This window comes from Phyllobates terribilis, unplaced genomic scaffold, assembly GCF_046119375.1.
Source record: "Phyllobates terribilis strain yellow unplaced genomic scaffold, ASM4611937v1 Scaffold_11__3_contigs__length_659146591, whole genome shotgun sequence".
NCBI lineage: Eukaryota > Metazoa > Chordata > Amphibia > Anura > Dendrobatidae > Phyllobates > Phyllobates terribilis.
In genome coordinates this window covers 353,443,214-353,465,754 of record NW_027362771.1, presented here as the reverse complement: position 1 = coordinate 353,465,754, position 22,541 = coordinate 353,443,214, and the positions used below count along the sequence as shown (strand labels likewise).

The 22,541-nt window shown below is 35.8% G+C and overlaps 2 protein-coding genes across 3 annotated transcripts in view; one reads left to right on the top strand and one right to left on the bottom strand.

Moving 5' to 3' along the window:
* Positions 1-221: 221 nt before the first annotated feature.
* Positions 222-15,115, bottom strand: DUOXA2 (dual oxidase maturation factor 2). Of its 2 annotated transcripts, none has more exons than XM_073652893.1 (7): positions 14,972-15,115; positions 11,857-12,022; positions 11,262-11,319; positions 9,352-9,486; positions 8,063-8,276; positions 4,829-5,043; positions 222-766 (listed from the first exon to the last, which is right to left on the bottom strand). In XM_073652893.1, the coding sequence occupies exons 2-7, from the start codon at positions 12,001-12,003 to the stop codon at positions 600-602; spliced, it is 936 nt and encodes a 311-aa protein (XP_073508994.1). In that variant the 5' UTR covers positions 12,004-12,022; positions 14,972-15,115; the 3' UTR covers positions 222-599. The 2 variants fall into 2 exon arrangements, with proteins under 2 accessions (XP_073508994.1, XP_073508993.1); XM_073652892.1 differs by having other exon boundaries at positions 11,857-12,028; positions 14,972-15,061.
* Positions 15,116-15,201: 86 nt separating this feature from the next.
* LOC141166321 (dual oxidase 1-like) overlaps positions 15,202-22,541 on the top strand; it is an 88,540-nt gene continuing 81,200 nt past the window's right edge. The window contains exons 1-4 of the mRNA XM_073652891.1: positions 15,202-15,299; positions 19,468-19,534; positions 21,085-21,168; positions 22,328-22,492. Of these exons, the coding sequence (XP_073508992.1) occupies positions 19,483-19,534; positions 21,085-21,168; positions 22,328-22,492 (301 nt within the window). The 5' untranslated portion in view covers positions 15,202-15,299; positions 19,468-19,482. The remainder of the gene's footprint in view (positions 15,300-19,467; positions 19,535-21,084; positions 21,169-22,327; positions 22,493-22,541) is intronic.

Genomic DNA, 22,541 nt, shown 5'->3' with positions numbered 1-22,541 from the left:
TAAGTCAGTAAAAAGTAGGTAGGAATATTTAAAACAAGAAACTTATAAGGGTGCCCATACTTATGCACCTGTCAAATTTTGTTTGAATGCAGATTGCACATTTTCTGTTAGTACAATAAACCTCATTTCAAGGCAGAAACATTACTGTGTCCAACAGTTATTACATATATCAAACTGAAATAGCTGTTGCAAAAACACCAATTTTTATAAAACATTAAGCTTAAGATTAATAGGGGTGCCCAAACTTTTTCATATAACTGTATATATTAACCAAAAGATGCTTTTTTCAGTATTTCTTGGTCTTGAATATTTCACTTTAATCTGATATTAAATATCTTTGGTAAACTATTTCCTGGCATTTAGTGCATAATGTCCTTAAGCATGAAACGTCCATTTGGATCCATATACTCCAAGTGACTTTATACACTTGAGGATTGATGATGGTTGGTCCATTCATTTTTTCATCTTTTACAGGCAGCTTGTGCAAAATAAATAAAAATTCCACACCAAATTTTATGTTGTTTGGTGTGATTGCACTTTATTTTTGGAAGTTAATTCCCATAATATTAGTCCATGAAATGTTTAGAAATTCATTGCATTCATACATGCACAAAAGCTAAATTATTGTGACAATGTCCATTATCACAGGATCTTGAAGTTAACTCCTCTTCATCCTCCTCAATAGCATTAAAAAATAACTTTAGTTTTTCAGGAACACACCAATTTAGAACAATTAATGTTATTCCAATAATGAAGCACAGAAGACCTGAAATGCAAATCAGCATGTATAAATGCACAAATAGTCTTGTGAAGAGTCTAGTAATGTAATTTTCCTATTGACCAATGCAATTGCGCATAATGGCTTACTATAAAACTATAAATAATATGTAAACTAACTCATGGTAGCATGTTTGTCAAAAAAAAAATTTTCAATCAAAGTTTTACACTGTTCATACTGATAAGACCCATAAACATTTCATTTTTTTATTCTTTGCGCTATTTTCATTTTTTCCTTTTATTTGTGCTTTTTTTAAGTCTATTTTAGACAAAAAAAAATGTTTTTAGTTTCACACTCTGGGCAACATGTATTTTATTGATTCATCAATTGTGACTTCAAAAAATTGCAAAATTTGCCACATATATACTCCGGTCCTCCCATGGAGTAAATTTTATGTGGCAAATGTTTGTGTTATTTTACAAACCGTGCAACTTTTTGCACTAAATAGTTGCACAAAAGGTTAAAGACAAAAATAAAAACCATTTTTGACTTTGCGCAAAATTTTTAAACAACATGCGCTAATTTGAAGAATTTGGCACATGAAATGGCAACAAATACCACAAAACACCAAAGAAAAGGGTCTTTAAAAAAATGCAAATAATGAATCGGGGCTCGCATGTCATAAAATCAGATAATTAAGGATTGCTCTCAGAAAGAGAAGCAGATTTCATTTGTAGTTCATAAAGTAGTGGTAATAATAACTTTTGTAAATGGAACTGCAAACAGCCAACAACGTATGTCTGTCAGGCATCATTTTTCCCTCTCAGAGATGAACTTTGCCTTAATAAAATACTGTAATTACTAGTGATGAGCGGATTATTTGGAATTCTAATTTGCCAGCTTAGCCAAATTTTCTCAAAGAATTGAATGTTCCTTATTTAGCTCTTTCCAGATCCCAGAGTACCATAAGTTGTGGATGCAAGAAAGTGACCTCATGACAACTCACTGTGTCATCAATACGGAACTATGATCTGGCTGTAACAGATATCCTTGTGGATTGACCACACATCTTTTTTGCCTCCTGAGGAACCAGTCAATGGGGAAACGCGTCGAGGATTGCCTTTGAGGCTATTTATGGGATCTACATCCATGATTGCATTCATGATGTTCATCTGAGATAAGTCTTTAATTTTTTATATTTTCTTTCCCTAATTCAGGAGGTTGCAACGAATTGTGATGCAACATAGTAGTAGGGCCAACTAGGGCCAGAGAGGGAGAGCCGCCGAGGAGCGGGGGCACCATTTCACCATCTTTATCTAGGGTGCCAACCTCTGCTGTCAGGCAGGGTATTTTTCATAGCCTTTATCATAGGGCCTGATTAGCCTGGATAGGGATGTTATAGACTTATCTATATATTTTTTGTATGTGTGTTTGCACTATATCACTTTGCACTTACTCATTTTACTTTACTCTGAGGACTCTCAACGTCCATTATTGCCAGTAGTAGGATTGTTATTTGTATTAATTGGACACAGTATTTGTTCCATGAGTCTTGATCTCACTATATAAGCATGCATAAGAATTGAGTGATCAGATACGGCTTTTTGTGTGTCCTCTAGGTTGGATATTTGTGTGTTAGTCCGTATTTTAAAATTATCTAATTAAATATAGTTTTTTATTTTTTTGAGGGTTCATGTCAACCTTATTCTATTCCTCCAAACAAGTTATAGAAATTGTTTACTACCTGATGCAAGAAAATGCCAATAATTTTGCGCTCCTTCGGATCAAGGAAGTGATGCAATACCCAGTGCTTGGTTAAGAGTCCATTTATTTAAAAAGCTAAAATCAGACACGTTTCATGGACATCCTGTCCACTTCATCAGTGCATAGCTATGCAATGATGAAGTAGACAGGACATCTACGAAACGCGTCTGATTTTAGCTTTTAAATAAACGGACTCTTAACCAAGCACTGGGTATTGCATCCCTTCCTTGACCCGGAGGAGCGCAGAATTATTGGCACTTTCTTGCATCCACAACTTATGGTACTCGGACCCTTGAGGTTTGGTGTCTCCTGCAGCACTATATTATACCATCATATGAGTTGTGCATTTCACAACTCACCAAGGTGAGCATCCTTTTTCCTTTATACCACTACTTGTCTGGGTAACAGTGCTATTGGCATCCCCTCTCCATCTTATTGCAGACCCCAGAGTATTCAACGGCAGAAAGAAGAAGACCGGAAGGCTGGCAACAAGGATCAGGGTGGACGGAGATCGATCCACTCATCTCCAGTAATTACTGTAGGTTGTTATGCAAGATACTTAAATTAAGGAATAATCACAGGAAATTATTATTCTCTTACACACACATATATATACAGTACAGACCAAAAGTTTGGACACACCTTTTCATTTAAAGATTTTTCTGTATTTTCATGACTATGAAAATTGTACATTCACACTGAAGGCATCAAAACTATGAATTAACACATTTGGAATTATATACTTAACAAAAAAGTGTGAAACAACTGAAAATATGTCTTATATTCTAGGTTCTTCAAAGTAGCCACCTTTTGCTTTTGATTACTGCTTTGCACACTCTTGGCATTCTCTTGATGAGCTTCAAGAGATAGTCACCGGAAATGGTTTTCACTTCACAGGTGTGCCCTGTCAGGTGTAATAAGTGGGATTTCTTGCCTTATAAATGGGGTTGGGACCATCAGTTGTGCTGTGCAGAAGTAAGGTGGATACACAGCTGATAGTCCTACTGAATAGACTGTTAGAATTTGTATTATGGCAAGAAAAAAGCAGCTAAGTAAAGAAAAACGAGTGGCCATCATTACTTTAAGAAATGAAGGTCAGTCAGTCCGAAAAATTGGGAAAACTTTGAAAGTGTCCCCAAGTGCAGTTGCAAAAACCATCAAGCGCTACAAAGAAACTGGCTCACATGAGGACCGCCCCAGGAAAGGAAGACCAAAAGTCACCTCTGCTTCAGAGGATAAGTTTATCCGAGTCACCAGCCTCAGAAATCGCAGGTTAACAGTAGCTCAGATTAGAGACCAGGTCAATGCCACACAGAGTTCAAGCAGCAGACACATCTCTTCAACAACTGTTAAGAGGAGACTTTGTGCAGCAGGCCTTCATGGTAAAATAGCTGCTAGGAAACCACTGCTAAGGACAGGCAACAAGCAGAAGAGACTTGTTTGGGCTAAAGAACACAAGGAATGGACATTAGACCAGTGGAAATCTGTGCTTTGGTCTGATGAGTCCAAATTTGAGATCTTTGGTAAGAACCACCGTGTCTTTGTGCGACGCGGAAAAGGTGAACGGATGGACTCTACATGCCTGGTTCCCACCGTGAAGCATGGAGGAGGAGGTGTGATGGTGTGGGGGTGCTTTGCTGGTGGGGATTTATTCAAAATTGAAGGCATACTGAACCAGCATGGCTACCACAGCATCTTGCAGCAGCATGCTATTCCATCCAGTTTGCGTTTAGTTGGACCATCATTTATTTTTCAACAGGACAATGACCCCAAACACACCTCCAGGCTGTGTAAGGGCTATTTGACCAAGAAGGAGAGTGATGGGGTGCCACGCCAGATGACCTGGCCTCCACAGTCACCAGACCTGAATGCAATCGAGATGGTTTGGGGTGAGCTGGACCACAGAGTGAAGGCAAAAGTGCCGACAAGTGCTTAGCATCTCTGGGAACTCCTTCAAGATTGTTGGAAGACCATTTCCAGTGACTACCTCTTAAAGCTCATCAAGAGAATGCCAAGAGAGTGCAAAGCAGTCATCAAAGCAAAAGGTGGCTACTTTGAAGAACCTAGAATATAAGACATATTTTCAGTTGTTTCACACTTTTTTGTTAACTATATAATTCCACATGTGTTAATTCATAGTTTTGATGCCTTCAGTGTGAATGTACAATTTTAATAGTCATGAAAATACAGAAAAATCTTTAAATGGGAAGGTGTGTCCAAACTTTTGGTCTGTACTATATATATATATATATATATATATATATATATATATATATATATATATATACATACATACACACATAGATACATGGTATGTAATTTTTATTTAATGTTTCTGTAACCCACCTGTTGCCAAGGTCAGCCAGAAAGATCCTCCAAATGTAGTTTTTAGAGGTTCTGATCCAAAGTGTATATTACAAAACGATACATTCCTCACGGTGGAGAAAGAGATCAATGAGAATAGCATAAAAGCTGATGTCACAACAGTCATGTAAGCTCCATATATTAACACTGACATGGAGAAAAGAATGTTGCAGATAATCCAGGAACAGAACGCCACCCTGTAATACAAAATTCAAGAGTGTGGCATTAGCAGAGTAACAAATTAATACGGTACATGAGAAACAAACTGTGCAAATATAACAAATTCTTTCATATGGATATTTAATTTTCAGAGTCATGAAAATCATTCTAAATTATTCTTATGTTGGTCAAAATATCTTATTCACTTTTGCTGATAAATACAGATGGAAATACAGGTGTAGCATTTCCTAACTTGACACATACCATATATCTTGATACAGCTATATATCCTGATGCAGAAAAGTTTTACTCAACTCCTAATTTGTCAAGTTCAATGGTTTTTGCTTTGTTAAAGGAATGTCTCAATGTTTAAAATGTTTACAATTACATAGTGTTTGTAAAAACAAGAAACTTTGTAATTTACCTAAAAAATTCTCTACATTCTCACGAATAGAGGGTATTCTATTTTCCTGGAACTCTATGATACCATACTGTTCTTTAAGCTCCTAGTTTCACACAGAGGAACAAATATTTTTTTCTGTGTCAGAGTTTTTATGAATTTAACTAAATTCTTGGCATCCAGTTCAGATCTCTGTTCCAGTCCTCTGATGCAGCCGGACTTCACTTCTGCGGTCATGCATTTTTGGTCCGGCATCTCCAGAACACCTCTGTTTCTCTAGGTCCTGTCATATAATGAAGTTGCTTGAGGCTTGGTCACTAGGTCTCACACTGCATCATGGAATGTGTCATGGGGCTTAGAAAGTGACAAAAGTGCTCAAGAGATGCCGGCAATAAATGTCGGCCAAAGAATCAACGTCCAGCTGCAACAGAGGACCAGACCAGATGTCATAACTGGTTACCATGAATCTTTTTGCTCAGCTCTAAATCCAACAACAAAAAGGTTGTGGCGGGCTCCACTAGAAACCAACCTAAAATAGTTATTCTCTGTTAGAGGCATTGCTGAGACTCTTTGTGCCAGTACAGTCTATATAGATGTTTAGAATCAAGTCAAATTAACCATATACCTGGACAACCCCCTTAATGTCAGTTTTTGCAGAAACAGGCATGTAATATTCAATTTGTAAAGTTGTGCTCTATAAATAAAAGGAAATGTATTGCTCATGGATTGTAACAAGTACTAAGTTATACATATATTAAAATAATGAAGAAAACTAATTGAGTCAGTGTCATAGATCATTATATACACATGTCCACATGTGAAGCATATTACCAATTTCATATGTTGATGGTGTAACTAATACATTCGTAATGTTATGCTATTTCCCTAATGTAGGAAATCAGCTACAATAAAAATATATGTGACCAAATTCATCACTGCGGGCATGATTCATTTATTTAGACAAAGCAAAGATTTAACAATTAATTACACACTGTATATCGGGAAATTCAGAACAGGAAATACTTCCATAACTGCCCAATTTCTTTCTAAGTATTGAGCGAATCTTTTAAAATTCAAATTCACCAGCTTTGCCAATTTTGTCCAAAAGATTTCACTGCGATTTGCAAGTCCTCTAATTGTGCTGATAAGAGGTGCGTGACACTTTGAAGCTTCCTAGGAGTATATTCAGCTCATTTAAACCTCTTTAACGCAAACACAGCTTACGTAATATTAGTGACCTTAAAATATATAGCTATAGATAAATGTATAGTAACTGTTTTTCACTGATGTCACACACTACCAATAATGTTTATTCAGTGTTTCATGGCTTTTTTTTCCCCCTATCTTTATTGCTAAGGTGTGAGCTGTGACATCCTCTCATGAACCAATTTACCAAAAAATCACTGCTATATTCCCTGCCTTGGCTTTCACATAGGCTATCATATGGTTGTACTATACTATTTGATAACTACAAGGCAATATAATAAAGCCTGTGCAGTGGCACCAAAGGTCATTGGTCTTTTCTGGCTGATGCAATCTACTGCAAACTGTAAAATGGTGGTGTCATTTTAGGATATTCTCAAGAAGCAAAACGCAAATTGTTTGAATATCCCGGGTGGTACAAATTCCTAAAAATTCGACACGAGTTTGATTCACATGAAATTGATTCTCTCATCTCCTGTACATATCTAAGTAGTGTTCCTATGTAATCAGAATTTGTATATTTGATGTGTTAGATGCTTTATCCATTTCGAGCCTCAAGAGCATTTATGAATTAATTGATTCATTGATTAATGTACTTTTATTTTTTTTATGTGGTGCTTATTATTGATTGATGACAGTTTATGTTTGACTGCATCCTTTATTATTGTCACAAAATGACAATATGGTTGCAGTGTCGGTGACGTGTTGAGCTATTTATCTTGACTTCTTGGTAGCTGATATGACCTAGATTTTATTCTTGCTGTACTGAATCTTTGTTCTGTGATTTATATGCAGCATCGCCTATCATTAATTTCTATCAACCTCCTTCTGTCTAACTTCCTTATGTCTTCCGTCCAACCGTCTGTTTAAAGAGTATCTGACAATAAATCCTAGGAGGTGGGGGATGTTGTTTGTTTTTGCTCAAAATGGCATAATCAATATTTTCTGCAAGAATATCAACTTTGTTTCACAACGGTTATTCAGGAATATTTATTAAAATATTTCAGCAGTTCCCTCAACAGGCCAACTGGCGATTGGCCATGTGACCTCTGATTCACGCCTACATATTAGTTAATGTGATTTGCCCAAGCCATTAATAAAGCTCCATCTCCACCCAGTCAATCATTAAAGCATTCCACTGGATTCTCCCAGAGGTCACTGGTGAATACCTGAGGGCCTGTTGGATGTCATACTTCTACTGTGACTAACTAATAAGGAAACAAGGAAAGCTGCCAAAATTCTCTGCCAAGTGTGAAACTCTATTACTTGGCTCTTTCACTCAGTTCAAGATTTATTACCAGCAACTTTGCATGTATGACTCTAAGTCATTCAGCCACGTTTACATAGACAATGGTCAGTGTATCTTATAACGTAAAAGTCTTTTTATGTTTCCACCATTGGTAGCTTACATTTCTCAATAAGTGAAGAAATATTGTACTAAAGATTCCACTTACCACATGCAAGCTGAAGCATAGTGACCCGATATCCTATATTGGCCAAACATACCACATGGGTCATACTGAGTGAATTTCTCTGCCACATATAGAATTGGATTAGGGAGTCCTCTTTTCAGACCATCATTGTAGTATTCATTGAAATGTGACCCAAAACTCCAGAGAAATTGCTCATTGTAATCAATTGTCTCATTAATTTGATGAATTGGAATACCTTTTGGAAATAGAAATAAATACAATATTTTAGAGCTCTTTAGATGTTTGCATGATCCTGTTTGCAAAATGCTTCACCAAAAGATCACCTCTTAGAGAAGACCATCGGTTTATTCAAACCAGATATCCTGTGAACAATTTCAGGTTTCACTATATATAATGTGCACTGGCCATTTTATTTAGGAAGACCACTATCCTTGAATACAACTTTTTTGGATGATCATCTTAAAGAGGTTTTGCTGTATAATACTTTAATTTGCATTTAAACAGCAATATGAATTTTAAAGATTGATTACCCAAATGTCTGACCTTGAGTACAAATCTACCGATGTACATAAGAATCACTGATTGTGAGGGTAAGCATCCAACAGTATTAAAGGAATATGGGCAACTCCTTTGAAAAAACGCAGCTCATTAGACAGTGAGATAATTATCTCAGGTAAATACATGGACACACTGAGACCGTGAAAGCAGATGCTGCTCTTCCCAGGAGCTCTAAAGTCTGGCTGATCAAGTTAGACATACCATCTATGACTACCATCAGATGCTATTTAAAAGAAACCTGTCATGTAAAATGATGCTATTAACCTGAAGAATGGGGCTAACCTGCAGGTTAATAGCATTCTGATTGAGAGCCCCGCTGCCTGGAGGAAATTAACTTTATTCCCCCAGGCAGTGTTTGGTTTTCAGTCATGTGGGTGGGCCGGTGCAGCTTCAGTCACCGCTCTGTACATAGAGAGCAGCACCTCTAACCATGCCCCTGTCACTGACTGACAGCCAGCCCTAATGCTGAGCGAGCTATACTTGTAATTATGTATAGATAGATGGTGTGGACAGGGACCTACCGAGCTTATCATTTAAAAGACTATCAAAGCTGCAACAGGTAAAACAGTGATTGTATCAAAACTACACCAGGAAGCCAAGTAAGTTACACAGCACTGGAATCAAAGTATCTTCCCCCACATTATGCAGTGCTCAAATGGGGTAATAAATACCTTTATTTATTAAAAGCAAAAAAATATATATATATATATATATATATATATATATATACATATATACTGTAATAGTCTCACCTTTTAATGTTATGTTAACTCCACCAAGACCAACACGTACTCCAATGTCTGCATTCACAGTGGAATTGCTAAATGATTTATATGTTGTTACAGCATTAACTGATCCAACCTCCCAGTCAGCTGTAAAGTTTACAACTAAAAAAAAATGTAGATATATTATATATATATTAGTCCAATACTTTGTCAACAACAAAGTATTTGTGAAGAAAAAGTCCATTTGTATTAAAACATTTGATCAATCACAAACCATTTACTACATTAAATCCATATGAGGTCTAATTCAGAAGTCTATGATTCACATATGGGTTCTGTGTTTTTCACGGATAGAACAAACACACGATTACCCAGCTGTTCACATGTCTGTGGCTTTTTTGCAAACTTAGTGTCCACAAAAACTGATCAAATTTAGCAACGATAATCTATGGGCTCATGAAAATCACAGACAGCACAATATTGCCATTCATGTGTCATCCATTTGTTGCCCATTTTTCACTGAGCGATAGTCGAAAATAGTTAAAAATTACTGCGGTTGAATTATGTGTTTTAGATCATGTAATACATCATTTAGTCTATCAATTACACCTTAATTTTTTTTTGCTGAAAAGTAGGACTCCAATGGGTCATGTTTTTAGAATTTCTTTAAAGAGTAAGCCCAGGATAAAAAAAGATAGGTGCCTTCTTCCATCAACAGTGCCACTCTTATCGATGGGGTGGTATTGCAGGTTACATTAATTTAGATTATTTGGGAAATACTATACAAAGTGTGGCTGTTTTTTGAAAGGCACCAGCCACGTTTCTTCTAACCGTAGAAAACCACTTTAATGAGAATCTGTCACGATAATTGTGCACCTCAAATTAATGTCATGTATGTACAGTGCTGATTAAATCCATACCTTAATTGTAGAAATCTGTTTTTCAGTTTCTGAGAAATACATTGTTAAAATCATATGTAAATGAGCCACGAGTGCTTCGGAGTAGGACGTTGCACTTGCAGTTCTCCTGCCCTTCCTACCGATTCCCCGCCAATTGGCTGCCTCCAATGTCTGACCAATAGGTCACTTTTGTTTCCATAACCAGCTTTCTCTAAAATAATCACCACTCCAGCTCTGTCAATGCCTGGGGCAGTGCATGTGCCGATCGATACACTTTATCTTGCAACATCATAAGGATCTCACTGCACATACACCGCCCTAGGCACTGACACCACTGGTGAGAGATCTTGGGAACGGAAAGCAAATCACTAAAACAAAAGAAACCTGTCAATCAGGCACAGGAGGCAGGTGATGGTTGGTTAATAGTGAGAAAGAGCAGGACAGCTCCATCCAGAAGCACTTGTAGCTCATTTGTTGTTGGACTTCACAGAAACTGCAAAATGAATACCTACAAACGAAGTATGAATTTAATCAGCATAATAGACCCCGTACTTAAATGCCATTAGTTTGAGGTATAAAATCCTCATTACTGGTTCCTTTTAAGATATAATTCCACCTTCTGTTGCCTGGGGATACAGTATGTCACTAGATAAAATCAATATCTAATCAAATGATTTCCCCACAAGATTAATGGACCTGTAGAGCTGAAGGCTAATCCCTGAGCATTGTAGCTCCTAAACCCTTAATTCATGCAATGGAAATTGTGATGACTTGTCAGATGATACATGATAGTCTAATTCCCTTGTAATGTTGAACATGGAATTTTCTTAGTGTTTGTCACATTTTTGTCAAAATAAGAAATCTTAAACCTTAAAATCACAAGTTGGGCCTGGAGTAAGAAGAGCATTACATTTTTCAATATATATCCCCAACTGATGAACCAACAATGAACCTTTTAAGCTAGACACAATTGTGTTCTAAAATGATATTGGCTCTGTATCAAGATGGAAGATTAATGAAAACAAGTTATCTACTTACCGACTGTAACAACTCCAATAAAAAGACTTATGATTACTCGGAGTGTCCATGATAATCTCTGTAATGAAAAAATGAAAAAATCTCATGACCTCTTTATGGTCTATAAAATATGTATTGACGCCTGTATCAAACAGTATCAGAAGGATTATCCTCATATCTGATCTTTATACAGATTATAATGGAGGTACAGAATTCAAATAGAAAGAGATGTAAGAAAAATATTATTTATTCCATAGAAATAGATTAATAGAGGATAGATAGATAAAAAGAAAGAAAGAATGCCTAAAGAGAATAACCGAGTTGTCCAGAAAATAACAAAAAAGACAGCACTCTTTCTTCAAGTAAGAAGGTGGACTTGTGTTTATTAACCCATTATTATATAGCAATGTTTCATCTACAAACACAATACTGAGCGTTCCTCATGCTGCTTGAGAAATTATCATTATTGTGTTTGGAGCTAAAACGTTGCCATAACATTATGGGTTAATAAACACCCAGATAGACAGTGAGTCAGACAGCTAGCTAGCTAGATAGATAGATATGGATAGATAGATAGATAGATAGATAGATAGATAGATAGATGAAAATAACTTACTGCTTTGCCTCTTATTCCTGGAATGATGAGGATAAAAGCTGAGACAAAAACCAAAAACACAACGATGACAATAATAATATCCACAGCAAACACCCATTTCCTCGGTTCATGTGGGTAGAAAGGAAACACTCCATCGTAGAAGGTCATGACTTTCCAACTGGTAAAACTGTTCCTAAACAGAAATTATAAATGCAGCATATTTTATAGTCGTTACTTAGACCATAACTATGATTCATCTACTGCATTGCTATAAACTCAATATCATAAAATCGTGGCTTTTAAAATTCTAACAACATCCCAAAATGTTTTGCAATACGATGTCGGACGACTGTCGTCATCTGATAGACGTCCGGACACATAACTTGAACACACAACATCTTTTTATGATTTCAATATGTCTGTTGAATCAAAATATAAAAACTATAAACTCTACCTTAATTGTTTTTTCCTAACATTAAAAGTTATCACTTATTCAAAACATAAGGATTCTTGGGGATCTAACCACTGGGATCCCATCGATTATAAATTTGTAATCTTTTTTCTGTGATAGGCTATAACTTTGAGTCTTTTGGAATAATTCTTTAATTTACTTATTCCTCTTTGGTGTTGGTCTTGATTCTATGTACCTACTGACGAGATGACTATAGTAAAGTCATGTTAGGTAACCACCATGACCTGTTATAATTTTAATATAGGCAAAATGTTACAGGTGTCTATTGTGCCTTTACTTATGCTGCCATGAGGTTATCAATAGGAGACTGACTATAGTGGCATCTGTAAGGTAAGTTTATTTTTTTTTAGCTATTGTTAGGGGGCCTCTTCTCATGGCTTGAAATGTTTTAGGTAATATTTCTACTCTCCATGGAATAACAAAGTTGGATCACTTTTTCTTTGGACTCTGAATTGTGTTGTCCTTACACATACAGTAGGTCATATATAGATTATAGATTCACATCCATTAGGTATTAAATAGCTCAATATAGTGAAAGTGTTTTTTCCCATGAACAACGTACATTTGAATTAATATATCTTTGGAATAAAAATAAGTTTCACAATTGGATGTGTTAAAAAAATGTTCCTATGCTGAGATAACTAAGATAATCTTATAAATGTGCCCCTGCTGTGTACTGTGTAATGGCTGTGTCTGATTGTGCAGGAACGTGGACTGATCATACCACTGCTCCCTCGACAGGCAGAGGAAACAAATGAGTATACAGACAGGACAGCCTGTCATTTATGTCCTTTGAATCCCTGAGGCACACACTCTCCCCACCTTCACTCTCCCCACGGTCCAGCACTTTTTAATTTCACCATGGATGAGCCTTTAGGCATTTCAATATATACCAGGCAGCATTACTTATGCTCCTTGATTTGAACATTCATAAACCTACAGTAGCTAACTATACTTAAAAAATTCTGCCTAAAAAAATTAAATCTATGTTAAAAAAATGTTATTCAGCCATTTAGTGAGAACTACTACTACACTGTGGTTGAAGAGCCACAATTCCTAGTATGAATGACTTCTGAAGTTGTATTTTCACAACAGCTGGAAAGCAAATCTGTGGACCACACCCCTGAACAGTAACTTTTCAATTTGTTTGAAAATCAAAATAAAATTTTAATATTGAAAAAAATCTAAAATCTTCATAGACAAGCTCGAAAGGTGAAATTTGCAAAACCATTTGATTTGTTTTAGGTCTTTGGTTTTCTGTATGACATATTATTATTGTTAGTATTTTTGTACAATGACACTCATAAATACATGACAAGTGCTTTAGTAGAAGATAACTCATTGCTTCACAGGAAATCATCGCACTTTTATTCCACTCATTAAACAAATGTTGATTTATTACACAGTAAAACACTAAACTTTCTGACATTTTACGTTGACGACTGACTCATATTCATGCAAATTCCAATAAAATATGAAAGTAATGACCTATCCCCAGATATATACAACATAATTAGTAACTAAGTCTTAACACTAATACTGTATAAAAGGTGTCAATTTAAAATATTAAATATATTATTGAAAGGAGCTTATAAAAATGAATTTGCTCTTTCTAACAAATTATACAATTATAAAGTGTATTTATATCAGGGATCCCCAACTTTTGGCTCAGGAGCCATATATGGCTCGCAGGACCATGATGTGTGGCTCAAGGCTGTCTGTCAACTTGGTGCATTAGCACCAGGTCTAGCAAACATCTATGAAGAGCAGGTCTCCAGATGGTGGCTTTTGTGAGTAGGCCCATATAGAAAAGCAGATCTGGATGCACATAAAGGGGCATTGGGGTACAGTAAGTGCTAAGCTGGAGGTAGGATGATACTGCCAGATAGAGGGTTTTTTTGAAGCTGGATTTATAGCATGGTGGAATGCTTTATGCAATAATACCTATTGGGGGTAAGGTGGAATCCCCTAGATGCACATATACTGCCTTGGTGTGATTTCTTTGGGGGTGCTTTGTCATTATACCAATACCCCCTTATCTGGGTGTATTGTACACCCCTGATCTGGGTGTCAGTAATGTGTGGAAGGCAGGAGCTGGATATCACTATTCCTGGGGGCTTTGGATGTGGCTCGTGACCCTCTCTCAGAACTGAATGTGGCTCCAGAAGTAAGAAAAGTTGGTATGGTTTTATAAAAATGCCAAAAATAGAACAAAAACACTAAAAAGAAATCCTCACTTAGCTCATTGAAAGAAATATTGTAAGACGGCTGCTACAATATTGAGGGAAAAACATGCGGTAGGATAACTTGCTCAAGGGTGAGTAACTGAGTATGAAATATTCATATTACAATAGATTGTGAGTCAAAGTGGAAACAAATCAGATGACACTAATCTGAACTGTGTGCAACACGGTGGAATATGTTAATGATATATAAACAATTGAGGAAATGCTAAAAATGATTTCTAATATTAATATTAGTATTATATGTTATTTGTTTGTTTTGGGCCCAAATGTAAGTAGTATAAATAAACTAGTGGACAATTAAAACGAATATTTCCCTGAAATAATGCGTTACATATTAAAAATAGAAAATATATTAAGAAAACACAACTCAAGAAAATGTAATAAAATAAAATTCACCTAAAATAATGAACAGACTGACCTTAAAAGTACAGATCTTGGAAGCTTTGTGTGTCAGGTCCAGTGGCTATACAAGAGCTGAACTGGAATTTTAAGAGCTTGGCGACCTTTTTATACCCTGCTTCCAAGAAGAAAAAAAAAATGGAGAAGAGAATCTTGAGACAAGTTACTCAGCATCAAATAATGTTATGTGTATCTCCTATCTTCTAACAATAAAGAACATTATTCAAATCAGGCAGATGCCCAACCCTAGTGCTACTGTACTTACCAACTTCCTTTATAATGTCACATACTCAATTATGCCTGTGTCATTAACTGCACACGACGGACACCTGAGCTGAGATCTACAGGTAAGCTGTATATCGGCTGATGATCTTCTCTATAGATCTAGATTATGTAGAGTGTGTTATATTATTACTAGTATTTATATGTATTGTTTCCATTTATTGTATATTGATGCTGAATGAAAAGTGACAATACATTTCCATCAGTTCTATTCCCTTCCTGGACACATGAGGGCATCTTAGCACTTTGTTATAATACTATTTTAGGATTTTAAGCAAATTTACTTTTACCATAGTAGAATATTATTCTTCCACATGGATCTATTAAGTAGAGTATATTATCATTCTTCCACAAAGATGCTGATGGGTCTGTAGAGCAGGCATGGAAAATGTATATATTAATAATAAGGTACTGTTATATATCATCATTCTAACTGCAGCAAAACTCTGCTGGTAGGTCTTTAGCACTGGCATGGGAAATGTAAAAATAAATATTAATATATTGTTATAGAACATAATGTGAGGGTCAACCTGTACTCTGCTGACAGGTCTGTAGGACAAGGATGAAAAATCTATAGTTTAATTGTAATGTACTATAATATAACAGAGTAATGCATATTTCAGTCAAGAAATTAAGGATAAAGCTCAGTTAAGGTTCGCCTCAAGGCAACTACATTGCAAGGTGAAAATATCAGAGCCATTTATGGTTATTGAAATGGTGAAGATGATTATGATATTAGTAATATTAGTTAATACTGCTGCTACTACTAATAATGATGATAATATTAATAACATTCATCATTATTATAACCTATATTTGTAAATCTGGGTGGGCTGAGTACCAAGACTGGTTACCAAAATTGGGGTTATGCATTTTGGAGAAACGAAGGTTTAGGCGCGATCTTATTACAATGTACAAGTATATGGAGGGACGGTACAGAGATCTTGCTAATGATCCTTTTACACCTAGGCCTGCGATAATGAGGGGCCATTCTCTAGATCTAGAGAAAAGAAGGTTTAATCATAATCACAGATGCGGATTCCTTACTGTAAGAGCAGTGATGCTATGGAGCCCTCTGCCACATGATGTTGTAATGGTTGATTAACTACAAAATTACAATGAGGGTCTGGACGCCTTTCTTGTAATATATAAAATCACAGGCACTAGATTCTGTGATGAGATGTTGATCCAGGGAACTAGTCTGATTGCTGAATGTGGAGTCGGGAAAGACTTTTTCCCCTAATATGGGGAATTGGCATCTGCCTCGTGACATTTTTGCCTTTCTCTGGATCAACATGTTAAGTTATAGGTTGAAATTGATGGACTTGTGCATTTTTTCAACCTTAAAAACTAAGAAACTATGATATTTTGTGACACAGTGCCATGAAGAATTTTGGATAGTGAAGGAGAAAATAGAACACGATTTTAAGATTATGCTTCAGGTTCTCCTCAGACATTCAAGAGAAAATAAGAAAATCAGGTATTTGAGGCTAAAATGTTACAGGGTAGGTATGGAACCCTATAAATAGTTAACAAGACTAGGTGAAAAATTAATCAATGCATGGGAAATTCTTAGAGGTAAGGAATAAATCATCATGGAAGAGCAGGTGGTGTAATACCAGAAGACGTGAGGAAAAAAAAGGTTGACAGATTGAAAAGCTAAGTTGTGGATACAAGGTATATGGGAGAGGAGACAGTATATTGAAGGTACAGTGTAGAGAAGGCTGCTTCAATTTGAGAAGAATAACAGTTGTATTGATGGCCGAGGGAAATGAACATCGAGAGATGATAAGGTTGGACGCTGTAGTTTAGTTTAGGACTGATGGCAATGACATAGAAGGGAACGATTGTTATAGAGGACAGAAACACGCCAATGGCGGTCAGAAATTCTGGTTTCAAAATGGAGACTTTTTAAATGTTATTTGCCAGTAGATCAGTCATGTCACCTTTAATAGTCTTAAAATACAGTTTATATAATTCTAGGTCATACATTCTTTCATAAAAAAATGGAAGATAAAAACACAATAATTGTGGGACAATCTTAAAACAATATGAACAAGAAAGCAGAAAGAAAATGTAAGACTTTATTTTCATGGTTATGTTTTCATCAATTGTCATTGACTGATGTGCAGAATACTATTAAAGACTTTAGACTGGTAGACTGTAAACCCTCAAGGACAGGGCCCTCTACCCTCTGTACCAGTCTGTAATTCTTAGTTTGTTCACTGTCATTTATATATGCATTTTGTATGTAACTCTTTCTCATGTACAACATCATGGAATCAATGACGCTCTAAAAATAAATAATAAGAATTAAAGAGAAAGGATAACTAATAGACTTATGGTATCAGATCCTTTTGATCAGTAAAACAAAAGAAATGTGATTTTCATCTTGGATTTCTTTTAAAAATGGATCTCACTCTGTGTTTAGAGCACTGAGAAGCTTCTCCAGAGAAAAATAATCCCTGACACCTACCTACTCTAGTATATTCATGCTGACATCAAAATATTGGGACTCTTTGATGAATTTTTCACAGTCACCATACATTATTGCTATAATGCCTCTATATCACGCAGAATAGATGAGTTTTTAAACCCTGAATATTATTACTTGTCACCTGCTTAGCTCTCATCACTATCATTTTACACCTAAGAAATTCTGATTATAGTAACATAACCATGCAAAAAATATATATAGAAATTTAGGGAAAAGTCTTGTCTAAAATAGGGGCCATTGTTCTAGACCAGTGTTTCTCAACTCCAGTCCTCAAGACCCACCAACAGATCATGTTTTCAGGATTTCCTTAGTATTGCACAAGTGATGGAATTATTGCCTGTGCAATATTAAGGAAATCCTGAAAACATGACCTGTTGGTGGGTCTTGAGGACTGGAGTTGAGAAGCACTGTTCTATACCCTTATGGCTAAATCATAACTGAGCCAGTCATAAAGACTAGTAAAAAATTAATTTCCTCTCCCAGTCCCAATCAAACAACTGTGTTAGGGTACATTTACAGTAGCTGATTATGCGGAATGAGCCTTGGTAGCAATTTTGTCAATAATTGGACAGCGTAAACAGGTTTCCAATCACATGATGAATGAGCAAAAAGCTTGTTTGCTTGGTAAAATTATTTATAAGCTGGCTGCTTAAAAAAAATCATTGTTTTAGGAAGCACAATGTTGTTCATAAACACACGTGCTGCCGAGAACTATGACGGTCTATACGCAGAGAACGATCCTATTACCAATTGTTCTGTGTGCATCGAGTGTGATCATTCTGCCTAAACAGGCTATTGAACCACTGCTAATCAGCTTTTATGTAGCCAAATGGCGATCATTTCACACTACGAGCTGGCTTGTAATAACGCATGTACATTCCTATACTCTTTTTATTAGTCTTTATGTCTAGACCTTGAATATAATGTCTAGCAAGGCAAAGTGAGAGCAAAGGAAAAAACACTTATTTGTTATCACTCTACATGGGAAAATCTATGGACAGAAAAACTCCCAGTCATAAAAAAGGTAAAAAGTTCAATAAAAAATCCCCTTTCAAGGCATCAATTTGAGTGATGGTAGTTTGCACTGGACACTGATACACTTAATAGTCTTGGTCACCATAAGGCAAAAGCTTATCTCTAAGATGAGGAAGACAAACATTAAAAAAGGCGTTGGTATCATTGTGTCTGTGGAGCAAAGCTCGCCTACACAATCAGATTTCATCATTTCTCGTTCATTGTTAGATGACTTCCTGGTCATTCACTTGCCTTCAGTTTACCATTGGTGAACATAGACATCTAGATAAGGCTTTTTCCTTTGTATTAGGGAGCTATGTGATAATTATCTGACAGGGCCACCAGGAATTCAACTTCCCTATTGTGGCTTTGCACATTGGTCAGAGAGGCCATTTTGCCACTCCAGTTTATTAAGGAAATAAGCATTCTAAAAGATACATATTAGGGAATTCCTATTATGCAACTCTTAGATGAATATATATGTCATAAGAATATGTGTCACAGGTGAACATATACTTTAACCTCCACTTAATATACTAATAGTATTCTGGAAGCTGATTATTATCCATGCATAACATCTCACACAAGGAACTGCTGTCAAAAGGAGGAATTATCTACAGGCTGTACCCAACTATAAAATATTTAATATTTGCATAGTCCATAGTCCTGTTGGTATTATATAGTACTGTATATTCATACTTTATTGCCTATTTGTTTCCAAGGCACCAACAAAAATCATGACCCGAAAACAGATCTGTTTTTTCTTGATCCATGCCTTGATGTGCCTGGGTAGGTATATTTATCATAAATAAATATTGTACATTTTTAAACTATCTATCAAATGTGCATAGTTATCAGACACCTAAAATGCATTAAAAGGTATCCTCGTCAAAGCACATGGCGAAACGCACGCTGTATGAGCACAAGCACTTTGGGGTCAGTATTAATATACTACACTGTTTACAAGTCCAATCATTTCTTAATAAAGTTTTAAAGCTAACTTCTGCCATAGTGCTCCTTATTCACTGTAAAGACATAGTGGGTGATTCATCTAAGAGTTTTTGCTAAAAAAGTGGCATAAAACCCACTGAAAGTTGCAAAACTGTTGCAAATTTGGAGTTGCATGAACATTTTGTGACTCTTGGCGTTTTTAGGACAGTTTCAAGCAGCTTCGTAAAAATGGACAGATCTGGAGAGGAGCCGGAACAGGGCTGTTAAATTCAGCAATAGCGTTTGTGTTTCTAAGCCAGACATGCTACTTAGCCTATCTGGAGTAGCATTTCTGGTAAGGTGCATGAAGGTGCTCACCAATAAGATATGCTGAATTCATTAAGTGGTGTGTGCCTCTTAAACAGCCAATACCCAGCCAATTCTTCTCTTTTTTCTACTCTATGTAGATACAGAAAGACTCTTTCTCCCTGCATAAATCTTCCCCCTCTTCAACTCCTGACCGAGCTACTCCCTCCCACCCCCCCCCCCCGCCAGGAACTTTTGCAGTGACTCATGAGTCATGCAGGGAAAGTTGACTTCCTGTTTGTACCTAGATCTTAGAACGATTCAGCTTGTCAACTTTTCATCACGTGATGTTATAGACCTAATGGAACACAGAAGAATTAGCTGGGTAGAAGGGACAAATAATCAATTGTAAGTGCACAGTGCAATATAATATGATGATTGCAATATATTAAGAGGATAAAATCTTTGATGGGAGGAGTGCTTCTTTAACGATTTTTGCGTACCATACTCCAGCGAGTCCTTCATTATGACTGGTAAGACTTAATGAATCGGCACAATAGATTTAAAAACAACATTCTATATGGTGTTAGCCCATCATTTTTCATTACACATAGAGCATATACATACATATTTACTATAATAATCATTATGGGGATGCTGAGTAATGTATATACAGAAAGTATGACTTATGTTTTAATCTTGAATCCAAGTTAATAGTTATTGTGCAATATCATTGTTCCCTATACAAATAAAAATTTCAGATATCTTCTGAGGATGATATACCAAACAGTATTATATTGAATATATTGAACTTTGGACAGTCGGCATGTTTCCTTGTCTTAAACTTGATTTCTCAACTATGAAAGAGGTTGTTAGACTGTTTATACTGTACATAATAAAGAAGAAAAATTTGAGAATGAATATGATAGCTTAACAATTTAAGTCTTGACAAGGAATTGATGGATCAGATCTTAGGTTCCTTCACCATTATTTTTTTTAAAGAATCTAAATCTGCTACCTTTATTTATTGTATGAAATTTACAATGTAAATGAAGCTGTAATCCTGATGATTAACATTATTATTCCAACTCATTTTTAATAAGGTGCACGGAGTACAGTGAACTGGGAAGTTCAGCGTTATGATGGGTGGTATAACAATCTGGCATATCATAGCATGGGTTCTAAAGGTAAGACACAAGTCAATAGAAACTATACGGAGATTATTTTTAAGTACCCTTTATTATTATCCAAAAATGTTATAGGATTAATAACAGATATTTTAGCTTCTTTCTAAACTATTCTGATCGATTTTTCCTGTTGACTTGGATCGAGCAAATTGCTATCTTCTCCTGGACAGAATTTTTCAGTAGATTAAACTTTGCTAACATCTAAGAGCAATAGAAGCTATACGGAAAAAGCTGATATCTAAGAGCAATAGAAAGCTTAAGAAAAAACCCTCAAATGAGATATTGCTACAGTTAGGAAAAAAAGCATTATCTGACAACACCCTTATCAACTATGTACCAACTTAGGCTTGACTGCAATCAGACCTGTTGGACAAGTAAATGTACATATATAGCACAAAAATGTAGGAAAAGACGTTATGTCTCAATCACAGTAAATTATAGAAAAGCTAAGAAAATAACTTTTTGGATATATTTGTCTGTAAAAGGTTTCAAAGCCGCTACTAAGGTTATATGACTCTATCACACCACATTAAAAGTGCAGGGATGAAACCACAAATAATTCAATAAGTAGAAAAAACTACTACTACTGTTTGAAGAACACCCAAAAAAACTGCAGGTCTCTCTAGTCTATGGTCCATGCTTTTCTAAAAAGAAAATAAAAATAAAAGAAAGAAAAACTGGGCCAAAAAGAAATTTCTGGAAAATCTCTGCTGCTATTACTCGAGGGTACTACTTAACAATATCTCACATGTTTCATTATGGTAATAGTAATATTTTGGCTGATTGCAACCAATGTTAGGTACAGCTTCGGCGTTTAGGCATAATTATATAATAAAATTGAGCACACAAATTAAAAAAAATCATGTAACTTTATGGCTATACAGAGTAAAAAGAAAAAGCACTTCAACTCCCATGAAAATATATTAAAATAGATTTATCAGCACAGAATTATGGACCTAAAATTTTAACTTGTAATTCTGATTTGTAGGTTTTACCTTTATTCTTGAATAAACTATGTTTTCACATAAATGAAACTGAAACTGATATATTTCCATTAGTAAAAATATGGCAATCTTTAAATGCAGAGACTATAGTTCTGTGAGTATTTCAGAAGACCATTCAAATTTTTCTAATTTCTTTTTCGGTTGTTTTCCCCTAGGTTCCAAACTTTTTCGCCTCAACCCAGCAAGTTACTCTGATGGAGTTTATCAAGTTGCATCAGAACCCAAGCAACCAAATCCACGGAAAATCAGTAATGCTGTCATGAAGGGAGAGTCTGGTTCCTCATCCTCTCGAAATTTGACAGTTATGGCAGTATTTTTTGGTGAGACAACATACAGTGTATAATTTGTCACTTTAATACAGAACACCAT

What these genes read in the sequence shown, in the direction of transcription:
- DUOXA2 (XM_073652893.1), bottom strand. Translation starts at nt 12,003, where the DNA reads ATGACCTTCTACGATGGAGTGTTTCCTTTCTACCCACATGAACCGAGG. An exon ending in TATTGGAGTTGTTACAGTCG is followed by an intron (nt 9,487 to 11,261) that starts GTAAGTAGATAA and finishes ATTTTTTTTTAG; the next exon opens with TTGTAAACTTTACAGCTGAC. An exon ending in TATGCTTCAGCTTGCATGTG is followed by an intron (nt 5,044 to 8,062) that starts GTAAGTGGAATC and finishes TTTGTATTACAG; the next exon opens with GGTGGCGTTCTGTTCCTGGA.